The sequence below is a fragment of the Acanthochromis polyacanthus genome, chromosome 13 (assembly GCF_021347895.1).
Source record: "Acanthochromis polyacanthus isolate Apoly-LR-REF ecotype Palm Island chromosome 13, KAUST_Apoly_ChrSc, whole genome shotgun sequence".
Classification (NCBI taxonomy): domain Eukaryota; kingdom Metazoa; phylum Chordata; class Actinopteri; family Pomacentridae; genus Acanthochromis; species Acanthochromis polyacanthus.
Genome location: NC_067125.1, coordinates 4,706,372 through 4,720,205, shown reverse-complemented (window position 1 = coordinate 4,720,205; position 13,834 = coordinate 4,706,372). Strand labels below are relative to the sequence as shown.

General features: G+C 37.6%; 2 protein-coding genes across 2 annotated transcripts in view; one reads left to right on the top strand and one right to left on the bottom strand.

Annotated features, from left to right (window-relative positions):
- Nucleotides 1–3,098, bottom strand: part of pak1 (p21 protein (Cdc42/Rac)-activated kinase 1) — a 58,341-nt gene extending 55,243 nt beyond the window's left edge. The window contains exon 1 of the mRNA XM_051957572.1: nt 2,946–3,098. The gene's annotated coding sequence lies outside the window, so the exon portion shown is untranslated. The remainder of the gene's footprint in view (nt 1–2,945) is intronic.
- A 6,577-nt stretch (nt 3,099–9,675) lies between these two features.
- On the top strand, nt 9,676–13,008 carry aqp11 (aquaporin 11). The gene is made up of 3 exons (XM_022214602.2): nt 9,676–10,425; nt 10,631–10,747; nt 12,422–13,008. The coding sequence occupies exons 1-3, from the start codon at nt 9,828–9,830 to the stop codon at nt 12,520–12,522; spliced, it is 816 nt and encodes a 271-aa protein (XP_022070294.1). The 5' UTR covers nt 9,676–9,827; the 3' UTR covers nt 12,523–13,008.
- The last annotated feature ends 826 nt before the right edge of the window (nt 13,009–13,834 follow it).

The following is a 13,834-nucleotide window of genomic DNA, read 5'->3' as shown; positions in this document are numbered from 1 at the left end:
CCAGTGGACCGCCTCAGACCTCCAACCAGGAAACGTTTCTGACACCGGTTTAAATTCGTTTAATGTGTTCACCTGAAGGTTAATCATTAATTAAATTAACTAGTTTCTATTCATGTTGGTTCGTTCTGTAATCTGGTAAAGTTTACTTCCTGCTTCGTCACCGGTTCATTTAGGAGTCGATATCTTAGTGATTAATTTCTGCAATTCGGTATAATTTTATTCATACAGCAGGAATTCACAGCTAAAGTCATCAGACCACTAGACGTAGTAACTCTAACAGTAAATCATAATAATTAATGCTGTTAAAAAACGGTTCAAATCTGTAAAAAAGCAATAGTGACAAAAATAAAACTGGTGGAATTCTGTACCATTAAAACTGGAAAAACACTGAAAGTACCAGCAAGTACCTGTAAATTAATGTTTTTTGCTAATTTAAATACAATAAAATGATATGATTTGACAGCCACACATTGTAAATATATATATAGACACACATTTCTGATTTACAGTTTTGGTGTTTATTTTTAATAGCTAATATGCAAATTGTTTGATATTTTACTTGATATTTTGATATTTTCTGTAATAAAATAATGACTTACCACTTTTCACTCCTTACAGTTCAATTTTTTTATTTTAAATGGCAAATATCTTTAAAATAATGTTATTTGTTTGCTTATTTAAAATACAGTAAAATTTGTGTAACTTTACCATCAAATGTAATGTAAATATTTGTACACATTATTAATGATGTAACATCTACTTCTGGCCTGTTTATTTTACAGTTAATAAAACTTCTTTCAAAGATTTTGCTCATTTTTATCTGTATGCATTTTACATGTTTATGTTTTGACATGTAAGGAAAACTGTAAAATAACTTTAAATTATTCAAAAACATTACAGTTATAAAGTATTTAAACATTAATTTTTTACAGTGTTGTCTGGAGGGGTCAGACAGGAAGTAGCAGCTAAAATAAAACTCACATCATTTTATTATATTTTATTTCTTTTAAAGCATTTTCACCAGAACAGAACATTTTGGACCAAAAAAAGCTTTTGTTCAAATTCACAATAACTTTAAATAAATGACAGTTTACATCTTTAAAGATGTCAATTGGCCAAATCTACATAAATTAATTCCAACTATATTAACCCTTTAAGCTTCAGTCAATTCCAGCCGTTTTCAGTACAAAAAAATCGCTAATATTCTATTTTTAAATAAAAAAAATTACGAAAAATACGGGGAATATTGGACGCGCATCGGGAGGTGCATTTCCTTGAAAACGACCGATTCGGGGATTTTATACCGACTTCAGGACATGTTTTGGACAAAATGGTTTACTGGCTTGTGTCATCTGATGTAAAAGGTTGGATTATGGCCGTTTTTTGTGGAATCTTTTTTTTGTGTGTAATAATAAACCCGGAAATGTGAGTCACGCTGTGTGCGTTGAAGCCGTGTATAGAGAACGGATGGATGAATATTTGTTTTTGTCGGACAAATGTGTTTTTCTCACCCGCTGTGGTAATCGCATCTGAAAGTGGTTTATACCGGCGGATTCATGAGAATCTAAGCTTTCCATCGGTGTATAGTGTTTGTATAATCGCGTTTGCACCCGTCGGACATTCTTGAAATTCCTATGCAAATTAGTAGGTGCATAGCTGAAAGAAAATCACCTAAAAGCTGTTTTATGAGAATTATTTGTATTTTTACATAAAAAATTTGAAATTATCAAAATAAAACCAAATCAGCTGCTTAATAAGTTTCTCAAACTACTATTAAATGAACTTCAGGTATGATATAAATTTTTTTAAAAATCACAATTTTACATTTGTTAATGATACCGCCACCACCGTGCTTCACATTTCATGGATTACTATGATAATTAATTCATCTGTGGGCTCATTAAAAGCCAAATATTGACTCTAAATCAGATTATTATTATTTATCCTGTGAAAATATATTTATTATGCTTATTTATATTAGCTTTCAATACTTCTACAATCCGCTTGCTGTTTATTTAACTTGCAAAATCTGCAGAAAAACTTAATCTAATACGATTTAATAAAACATATAATTACATTTTGTGCCATCAGACTTTATGTACGAACTAATTTACCCTCACAGAGGCGTAAAACTGCATCTGCAAAATATAAATATAATATGCTGCCAATACTCATTAAAACTTTTTCTGACCAGGAGAAGCTGCAGCTCAGACAGAAACCCAGAGAAAGGTTGCTGTTTCTGAGACTGATCTGAGTTCAGGGGTCGATATGTGATGATGAGGAGGAAACTAATGCTGAGTGGATCGATCAGAGCGGAGCTGCTGCAGAAACTCTGAACTCTGATTTGTGCTGAGCTTAGTGGAAACGATGAGCGAATCCCAGAAAAACTGGAGGAAGAAGTTCACCCAGAATTAAGGTGATTAAAAACACAAAGAGGCACTTTAAGGGGGATTAAAATGAATGATTTTTAATTGGATTTCTGATTCCTAGCTCTGACTAATTCGGAAGATTGGATTAAAGGTTGATTATTGGGCTACTGTGAGATTTTTTTAGCATAAAAGAGCATAAAAACACACTTCTGTTGTTGGATTACAGTAAAATACAGAATGTGGTGAATCCTTGAAGGTGGATTCAGACATGTAAAAGTGTAAAATGGCAGATTTCATTCATTCAGCCTCCGGTGAAAATCCTCCTCTTATTCTAATCAGGAGTGAAAATAATCGAACCACCAGAACCACCGACCCCTTCCCCGTAGCGTGGCCGGGCTCGGGTTGCTTAGAGCGGGCTGGAGGGGCCTGCAGGGTCCGGGGCGGTGATGTGTGGATGGAGGTAGGACCGGGAGATAATAGTCCTCTCAGCCCCGTTAACCCTTCACGCTGCCGGGCTGAGCCACCTGATCCACAGCGTCCCGAGCCCCGCCAGAACCAGGATTAAATCTCACCCACCTGGTCCGGTTCCGAACGTGAATCCAGCCGGTTGTCCGCCCCCGGGAGCCTCCGTCTCATGTATTCGGTGCAGAGTTGCTCCCCGTCGGCTCCGCCTGCTGCTCCGTCGCCTCCTGCTCGGTTCCTCCGTAAACTTGCGGCTATTGTTAGCCGCTCATAGAAACACACCGACGGACCGGATTGGTCAGCGGGGGGACGCGTCACCGAGACGCCATGTTGGTCCGGGGAGGAAATGATAAAATAAAATAAAATAAAATAAAATAAAATAAAATAAAATAAAATAAAATAAAATAAAATAAAATAAAATAAAATAAAATAAAATAAGTGAAATGAAACGAAATAAAAGAAAAAAATGAAATGAAACGAAATAAAATAACATGAAATAAAATAAAAATAAATAAAATAAAGTAAAATGAAATAAAAAGATAAGTAACATAAAATGAAATAAAAGAGCATGAAATAAAATAAAATAAAATTAAATAAAGCTGTGAAATGTTACTAAAATATAATACAGAGTAGATTATTATTATTTTTGTTGTTCTTGTTGTTGTTTTAATTATTGTTAAGTTATTATTATTATTATTATTATTATTAATAACAATATTATTAGTGTTAAATTATTATTATTATTATTATTATGTACAACCTTGTATAGGACTCTTTTTTGCTATGACTGGCATCAACTTTGACAGTCTGTCACTGTTTCACTGCATTAAAGTCAAATTTCTTGTTTGTGAAAACCTATTTGGCAATAAAACCTTCTGATCTTATTATTCTAATTACTTTTATTTGATTTATTCTTTTTTTATATTCCAGACATATATGTATGATACAGATTAGCTAAAAATTTAAAATGTGGAATTTCATACTAAAATTCTTTGTTTTCTTTAAATTTAACTGCAGTCGTTCTATCACATTTAAACAGAGATTTTTTAAATTCATTTTAGTTATTTATTTTTAATAAGTGGTCACTCTTTTGATATTTTGTTTCCATGATATGTATTCTTTCAGAATAAGGTAAAGAAAACATTTCCCTCTATTTTGTCTCTTTAATTATAATACATGCTTAAAGGCTGCTTTCTCAAAACGTGTTTTTTCTCATTTCTAAGCCAGAAATCTCCGCTTTAGTACCACTTGCACACACTTTAGGGTTATTTCAATCTATATTTGTTTTTGTTTTTTTTCCATATAACACTCACAGCCTGATCTATAGAACAGTTTATATAAATGTAGTGATTTTATTCTCTGTTTTCTAGAAAGATAAACAAAAAAAAAAAATCCAAAATCCTCTCAGTTGAAACCTTTGACTCTAATGTGCCAACAGACTGAAACTAAACTTTAAAGCTGGTTTTATCCAGTGTAAATTAGGACATATTTATATATTTAATACATAATTTGTAGATCTACATGCATTTTAAATACATATACTTCACGTTGATATCTATAAATTAAATTTTACACTATTTACCTGTTTGTCTGCCCTTTAATGTACTTACCAATTAGATAATTAGGTCCAAAATACATATTTTTTTCTTTCTGCATGTGAAATCATTTAGTTTATAAGTTAGTAAATAAATGTTAATTTCTATTTTAAGTCACATAAACAGCACTATGCAGTTCTACCTTACTACGTAGCTTCAGTTTAGTTCAACTACAGTACAATTCAGCTGTAAATTATGTGAGCATCATGAAGCAGATTAAACTGTTCAGAACTACTCAACACACATACCTACAAAGATGGTTAAAAGCACCATTTTCTGCATCCTACCAACAGTAATTTAATAAAAAATATTCTTTTGTTTCTTTAGCTTATGTTAGCATGAAGGCAGTTAGCTTAATGTTAGTTTTTAAAAAAAAAGGAATTACTTACTGAGAAATATATAAAATTCATCATTTTCCCAACAGTAACATCCAGTTATAAAGCTGCTTGTAGTTTCTTTTTTGTATGTCTTCCTCTTGAACTCCCTAAAACAGAACAGAAGTCTGATTTTTTTTTTTTAATTTAAGCTCAAAACTCACAGAACTATAATTATTCATCCATGCTGGAACCTTTAGAACCCCGGACCAAGATGGCGGCTGCAGAGACGCACGTGAGCGTCCTGCTGCGTCATCTACGTGTCTGGATCTATGGCAGGAGCCTGGTGGTGCCTTCACTGGCGGCTGGGAATGCAGGATTTCAGATCCTTTAACGAGCTAAAAAATCAAAGAAATCGTCAAATTATGGACGCATTCATGGATGAATAAAGATGGAATAAAGCCAGTTTTATTTAGTATCTTTAGTGTTTCAGAGGACACTCCTCTGTGATGTTTGAATCTGGTGTTCTGCAGCAGATCTGCCTTTGAGTATAAACTGGAAATGCATCTCAGCACATGTAATGACGGGAAAGATAATAAATAAAAGAAGTGACCCCACCCAGTAATCCTCATGTGGACAATGTCAGTAAGATTTAGAGCTGAAGATCAAGCTCCAGATCCCCACAGGAGCAGATTTTATGATGGGAGGAACACCATATCTAGAGAATGTGCATTTTTGCCTGAACTGGTGTAGGAAGGTACAAATTAAAGTGGGTCTCAAGAACACTGCTAAAATATATGCCAGGCCTCAAGAAGGTTCTAGAACACCAGTCAGGTCTCGAGAACATCCTAAAACCAGATTATAGGCCAAAGAAGGCACCTAAAACCAGTTTTAGATCTTTAGAAAGTTCCTAAAGCCATATTCGGGCCTGAAGAATGTTCCTGAAACCAGATTCAGGTCTGAAGAACCCTCCTAAAACCAGATTAAAGTCCTAAGAATATCCCTAAAACCAGTTTCAGGTCTTAAGAAAGTTACTAAAGCCATATTCAAGTCTGAAGAACACTCCTAAAACCAAATTATAATCCAAAGAGCACTCCTAAAATCAGAATATACTCCAAAGAAGGCCCCTAAAACCAGTTTCAAGTCTTAAAAAGGTTCCAAAAGCCAGACTCAGTTCTGAAAAACATTCTTACAACCAAATTAAGTCCAAAAACCCTCTTTTAACCAGGCTCAGGCCTCAAGAACACTCCTAAAACCAGATTTCCAAAGAATGCTCCTGAAATCAGTTTCAGGTCTTAAGAAAGTTCCTAAACCCAGATTGAGGTGTCAGGAATGCTACTAAAATCTCACCTAAGTCATAAAAATGCTCCTAAGACCAGATTCAGGCCTCAAGAATGCTTCTTAAAACCAGATTTAGGTCTCAACAACATTCTAAAAACTGACTAAAGTCCCAGGAATGTTTCTAAAAAAGAATTCAAGTTTCATGAACACCTCTAAAACACCAGCCACATTGCAACAGCACTCTGAAAAACAGATTCAAGTCCCAAGAATGCCACAGAAACCAGATTGGGGTCTTAAAACCACTCAGAAAAAACAAATTCAAGTCTCAAGAATGCTGATAAAACCTAATCCAGATCTGAAAAATGCTTCTAAAATCAAATGTAGGTGTAAAGAACAGTCCAAAAACCAGATTCATGTCAGATACATACACCATAACAAATATTAGTGTTGCCTGAAATAGTTCAAGTTCATTTTGTCTTTAAGACCATCAACAGAAGCTAAACTCCGTCCAGAAATGATTGAAGAATTGTCTCAATAAATGTTGTGGTTTTAGAAGGTATATTGTCTAACTTAAATACTATAAATGTCACTTGTAATTTCTGGGAGTAAAAATCTGTTTTGCATTAAAGTTCTCACCTTTTTATCACCAGCTGAAACAAGGACAATGACACACTCTTAACATTTAAACTTCCTTCTCAGAGAACAACTTTCTGGAGGCAGCAGCAGAATCAACTAAAGTGGAGCAACAGCGCCATCGTCTGGTGATGTGGAGGTTTTCAGACCATCAGTGCAAACCCAGAATCCAAAGTATGTTCTTAATGTCATATGTTCTACAGTTTTGCACAAATGAACATCTCCCAACCTTATTTACTAATAAATATAGACTTTGGGAGCATGTTCTTCAAGTTCTGCTACAAATCCACAGTTGGATTGAGGTCTGGACTCTCAGCCTCCAGAATTTCCTCCTTGTTGTCTTTAAATCATTTCTGAGTATCTTTGACTGTTCGCTTCGATTCATGGTCTGGATGGAAAACTGATCTTCTCCAAGTCTCAGTTCTCTTCAGACAGCATCAGGTTGTCCTCCAGGATTTCTCTAGATTTTGCTGCATTCATTTACCCTCTACCTTTACAAGCCTTCCAGGACCTGCTGCTGAGGAACATCATGATGCTGCCACCACCATGCTTCACGTCATGATGCTGCCACCACCGTGCTTCAACATCATGATGATGCCACCACCGTGCTTCACGTCATGATGCTGCTACCACCATGCTTCACGTCATGATACTGCCACCACCGTGCTTCAACATCATGATGATGCCACCACCGTGCTTCACATCATGATGCTGCCTCCACCGTGCTTCACATCATGATGCTACCACTACCATGCTTCACGTCATGATGCTACCACCACCATGCTTCACGTCATGATGTTCCTCAATCAAAGGGCTAAAAAAGGTGAAAATCACGTGAAATATCTGTATTTTACAAATCATCATTTATTCGTTCACAATTTGAATGTAAATGACACTGTTTACTGTATTAAAATCAATAATTTTAACTGTTATTTTAATGATCTGTCACCTGTTTTGTTTAATTACAGATAATACTGCATTTAATGGCTCTATTACTGCTGCTCTTTATATCCTGACAGTCAATAGAAACTTTGAGGTAGAAATGTACACAGAATTCTACTTGTAGGGGGGTTGTAATTATTCATTGTGGATTTACTGATGATCTAGTGTCCTGGTAGTTGAGATAATGATGAGTTGTCATTTTGTCATGATTCATTGCACATGGGTTGGTCACTTTGCAAAAGTGAACCAAATACACACCAAGCAGTACTCAGTGAGTATCTGCACAATTTGAGAATGGGTTTTGAAGGCCTATATAAAGGCCCAAAAAAGGCCACCATTGTTAGTCCAGTGAACAGCATCATGCCGCGTCTATCACATGAACAACGTCTCCGGGCACTGGGTATGGTGGAGGCCGCTTTGAGCTACAGTGATGTATCCAGGCGTATGGGCTGTTCCCAACCCACAATCAGAAGCCTGGTCCAAAGCATGCGCCGACGGATTGCTGCCTGCATCCAAGCAAATGGAGGCCATACTCGGTATATCGACTGTTGTGACTTTGTGTTTGGCAGGTGCTGTTTTCTTTTGTGAAATTCTTTATTTTGAAATCATTCTTGAAACTTTAGATTTTTGTTTCTGTATGCCAAAAGCTAAAGAAATGATTCATATGAAGAAAATCAAGTTTCAGGCCTCAAAATAAAAATTATGTTGAAAAATATGGTCTCAAAGTTTTTAATGACTGTCAGTGTACATATTTATACAGGTGAGAGGACACAGTTCTAAGATTTCAGGTCAGGCACAAGAGAGCGCTTAGAGCAGAGGATATCAGAAAACTGGTTTATATTTTATTTTATTTTGGCTTGAAACATCAGCATTTTGACCTTGATATCCATCCAAAAACACAACCTGGACAAACTCTTTAACTGTAGAAGTAACAGAACATCTCTAATCATCTCTTTTGTTAAAAAAAAAAAAACACTAATGCAATATTATAGTGATTATTTACAATTTTTCTTTACACTGATGTCCATTTGGTATTTGGATCAGTTCAGATTTTGTTCAGTTTACTTATTTGATATTTGGGCCCAAATCTAAGTTCTGTAAAATCTGTGAAATGTCTTTGTGTTTAAACTGGAGACACTGAATCATTTTTTGTTTTTGTGGTGAAAAAAATCATGTCTGAAATCAGATGAAATTCTGAAAATGATTGTCATAAAGTTCTTGCAGAGCTTAGTTTTGATTCCCAAATGACTTCCCCGTAACACCTTGTCCCCGCTAGGTGCTTATAAGTTTAAACACATCCTTTAATAGACAGCAACAGCGTGCAACCGTTTTCTGTCATCTTTATGTGAATTTTCAGACTTTTCGGCCGCGTCTTCGTCATGCCAAGAAACCTCTTCTTAGACAACACTTCCTGTGCCGCTGGAATGGTTACAAAATAAAAGCCTGCAACATTAAAAATACATCGTCAAAATAAAAGCATGGAGGGAACAGTTATTTTAACACTAGCAAAATAAGGCTTGCCAAAAGTGATGAACTGATCAACAGACCTTCATAAGTGTAATTTACATGCAGTTCATTTTTTATTAAAGATTTCATCCGTTGTGAATAATACGTCAACTGAGCAGCCTTGGTGGAGTACTGCGCTCTCTGAGTGCTTTTCTCGTTTCAGTTTGCAGACCACGAAGATAAAGTCAGACATCTCTTCTTATTTCAAGAAGAAAATTATCACAGGAAGAGAGAGAGAGCAGCAGAGGCATAGTGATGAGGAGACAGAGGAGGAAGGAAGTGAGGAGATTAACTCAAAATGTTAACTGTACTGTTATTAGTCTGTGCACATTAGATCATTAGTAACATTAAATATAACATAATAAGACAAGTTTATTAATAGGCGCTTCCTCAAGTCTCTCTGATAGTTTTCTGCTAGCCTACATACTACAGGTTTATAAAGAGATAGTAATAATGGTACTAGTAAAATAAAATTCCTGAAGTTATGGCTTTTTAGTTTTGGTGTGCCACCCCAAGATTTAAAGTGGTCCCCTCTATGAAAAACTTCTGCAGGCGCCACTGCAGTCACTTCCGCTCCATGAGAGCTACCGGGACTGAAGCTCATTTGTTCCCGGGCGGAGCAGCAGCAGCACCGCAGACCTCCATCCTCCATCCTCCAGAACCGGAGCACTCAGCGGCCAAAGGCAGCGTCAATCCTCGGTAGAGAGCGCGGACAGCCCGCAGACATGAGCTCGGACGTGGCGGTGTCTCTGTTGGTGCTCGCCGGTATCGTTGCTCTGAGCGATGCGACCCGCAGGTTGCTGTTCCGGGCCCTCGCGCACACCGGTCTGTCGGTGTACGCGATGGAGCTCGTGTCCACCTTCCAGCTGTGCTGCTGCACGCACGAGCTCAAGCTGCTGTCTGAGGTCGGCGGGATCGAGCCTCGTCTCGCGCTCACCTTGACGTACGTGGCGGCCGTCGTGCACGGGCTCACCTTCCGAGGCGCCTTCGGTAACCCCTCCGGTGCGCTCGAGCACGCGTACCGCGCGCAGCTCACCGGCGGATGCGCACTGCGGAGGATCGCGTGTCAGTTTATCGCTGCCGCCGCTGCGCGAGCCGCGGTTCCGGTGCTCTGGAGCGTCGGGCTGTCCGGGCTGCACGCGCGGCACAAGCTGCTGGGTTTCCGGTGCATCAGCCCCATTCACGTGCCCTTACCGCAGGCCGCCGCAGTGGAGCTCGCGTGCGCCTTCGCGGTTCAAACCATCATCACGCACACGCGGTCGGTGGAGGAGAAATACCGCGTGCACGCGGTAGCGGCGACCATCACTACAGTGGTTTATGCAGGTAAACAGTCACTGACTGGTACTAGTTAGTATTACTAGTACTACTGTGTAGGACCTTTTACTAGTACTACTGTGTAGGACCTTTTACTAGTACTATAGTAGTACTGTGTAGGACCTTCATGCTGCTCTAAAACTCTTCACTACTTTGTTGTGTTCTGCTGTAAACTAATGAAGGGTAATTGAAGTGTTTGTTGTTTGTTGTCCAGGTGGAGGTGTGACTGGAGCCGTGTTTAACCCGGCCTTGGCCTTCTCCACTCAGTTCCCCTGCAGCGGACACTCCTTCCTGGACTACTGCTTAGTGTACTGGCTGGGACCACTGCTGGGTGAGAACAAGAAAACCAAAACTGATCTTCTCCAAGTCTCAGTTCTCTTCAGACTGCATCAGATTGTCCTCCAGGATTTCCCTAGACTTTGCTGCATTCATTTACCCTCTACCTTTACAAGCCTTCAGGACCTGCTGCTGAGGAACATCATGATGCTGCCACCACCATGCTTCACATCATGATGCTGCCACCACCATGCTTCACATCATGATGCTGCCACCACCATGCGTCACAGTGATGATGGTGTGTTTGTGATGACGTACAGTATTTGGTGTCTAATCATAATTCATTTCCAAGTTCAAACTTCAATTTGCTACTCTGTAATTCAGAAAATACTGAACCGGTAAAAGAATACATACGCAACTGTCTTTTTTCTAGTTTCCTGTGTATGTTCTTTCACATGAAACACTAAAATCTGACTCTTGTTCTCAGTTAAAGTACATTTCTGTGTATAAAATGAGACATGAGTGCAGTTTGAGGACCAGCAGTGTTACATTTTTAGTTCATGTCGCTGGTTCTGGCCGTCGCTCAGCCAGTCGTGTTAAAAGTGTCGACACAAATCTGATAAGCTGCTTAGATTCAATTCTCATGACTCATTTGTTTCACACAAGTGCACACTCATGCATTTCCCTTCATCGGCAGCTGGAATGAGGATTTAAAATATCATTTGTAACTTCAGAAATTAGAGTTCTATTGTTATTTTAAAAATGTCATAATTGGCTTTTAGTTTATTGCTCTTCAGCATTGACTCATGGCCAGTTTATTTGAGTTTTTTTGACAAGAATTTATTAAAAATGGCTTTTTTATGGCACAGATTTCTACAAAGTTATCTCAATTAATGATGTAAATGTTTAAAAAAAAAAGTATTTGCTCAAGTATCTAACTCACCTGATTCAACACATGGAGCAGACAGTTGGTCCCAAAAGTCCCACAATTAGTGAAATAGAGATGATCTGAGGTCAGATGTAGCATAGAGACTCCTGGATCTGGTGGATCAGTCCTCCTGGATAGAACGACACCATGAAGACCAAAGAACTCCAAGAAACTCTGAGAAAAGGTTGTTGAAAAGCATAAGTCAGGACGATACAAGAACATTTCCAAGTTCCTGAAGATCTCTTGGAGTCCAGTTAAATCCATCACTAAGAAATAGAAGGAAGATGGAACATGAATAAATCTGACTACAGCAGGACGTCCTCAAGAACTGAGAGACCGTGAAGAAAGAGACACTAGTGAGGGAGGCCACCAAGACTCCTATGACTGCTCTGAAGGAGTTCCAGCTTCAGCAGCTGAGATGTTAGAGACTGTTCATCCAACAACTGTTGTCTGTTCTTCACAGTCAAAGCTTTATGGAGACAAAGAGAAAGACTCTAATGGAAAAAGCTCAAATTAAATCTGAACTAGAGTTCACCAGAAGACATGTGGAGACTCTGAAGACACCTGGAAGAAGGTTCTTTAGTCTGAGGAGACCAGGATGGAGCTTTATGACCATCAGACTGGACATCATCACAACACACCACCACCACTGTGAAGCACAGTGGAGGCAGCATCATGATGAGGGTAAATGAATGCAGTACAGTCCAGAGGAACCCTGGAGGACAACCTAATTCTACTGAAATCCTACAAATGTGTAAATCTCTTTCAACCCGTCCTTTCATTTTCTTCTTCTCTGTCCAGGAATGATGAGTTCGGTGCTGCTGTTTGATAAACTCGTCCCTTCGCTGTGGAGGAAGTCTTCTTCTCTGGATCTACCGCTGGACGCCAAGAAGTCGACCTGAACACGACAAGGCATCGTTCCAACCTGAGCACAGTTCCTGATAGAACCGTTCAGCTTCTGCTGAGGAAACAGAACGCTGATATGCACTTTTATAGACGAGACTTTAACCTGAAGGATGGTTTTTGACTTTGGATCATAATCTTCCAGGACGATCTCACATCAGAAGCACCTCTAAGACAAATGTAAACTTTCAGAGGTTATATTTTCTCTTCATGCCTGCAGAATTACAACAGAAGTAGCCGGTTAGCACTTTATTTTGAGTTACTACACTAATAATTAGTTCACTGGAAAGTTAAGAATGTGATGTTTGGTTCTATTACACTGATGAACTTTGTTTGAACTGTGAATATTATTCCTGTTTATAGTTGATGACATTCCAGAGCAGAGCACAGTCTAAAAAACAACTCAACACGTCTGTTAGTTTTTGCACAGATTAATTGGTGCCTTTGAATTCTCTGTAACACACATTAAAGTGTAAAATCAGTTATGTTTGGGTCCATTTGGAGATTGATTTATTGATTAGTTGGTGTATTTTAGTGTTTAAATCGTGGCCTTGTAAAGCAGCAACAGAAACCTGATTAGTTTGGACTTTTCGTCATGACGAGAAGCAACAAATAGGAATTTACATGTATTTTAAAAAAAGGCCAAAACTGCAAATAAAGTCCACATTTTACTGTTTCTAAATCAGCAAAAAGTGTAATTATTTTTACATTTATTTGGCATTACCGGAAAGAAAAATTATCTATGGAGTCACAGGAGTGCCACATCAAAATATAAATAAATAAGGAAATATAAAGACAAATAAATAAAAAGGAAAATTTTGTCTTTGCTTTTACCTTTTCTGTTTTTTCCTTTTATTTACTTATTTCTCTTTATATTTCCACATTTATTTATATTTTGATGTGGCACTCCTGTGACTCCATAATTACCTACTAGGACTGAAAAATGGTAAATAATTTACTGTTATTTTACAGATTTTTCTTGTTTTGTTAAATTACAGGTAACTGTCCAAAGCACAGAAAAAAAACCCAAAAACTTTAAAAGGCCAAAACTATCAAATGTGAAAAAAATGTGTTTTCACAATTTTTTTAAAAAAAATTTACGTTGTTGGAACACAGAACGAGTTTGATTTTAAATCAGAAAAATTTATACATTTACAGACATTTTCCATTATTTGGAGGAAATTATTTAAATAAGTTGAAAGAATTAAAACTGTTATTTTACAGATTTTACCCGTTTTATTAAATGACAGAATAAAAAATAAATACAACAAAAAAAAATGTATTTTACACACTAGCTGATTTTTTTTTTTT

Bases quoted from the DNA above. Each gene is read 5' to 3' on its own strand.
- aqp11 (XM_022214602.2), top strand. From the start codon at position 9,828: ATGAGCTCGGACGTGGCGGTGTCTCTGTTGGTGCTCGCCGGTATCGTT. The intron at 10,426-10,630 runs GTAAACAGTCAC...TTTGTTGTCCAG, and splicing joins CACTACAGTGGTTTATGCAG to GTGGAGGTGTGACTGGAGCC. The intron at 10,748-12,421 runs GTGAGAACAAGA...TTCTCTGTCCAG, and splicing joins CTGGCTGGGACCACTGCTGG to GAATGATGAGTTCGGTGCTG.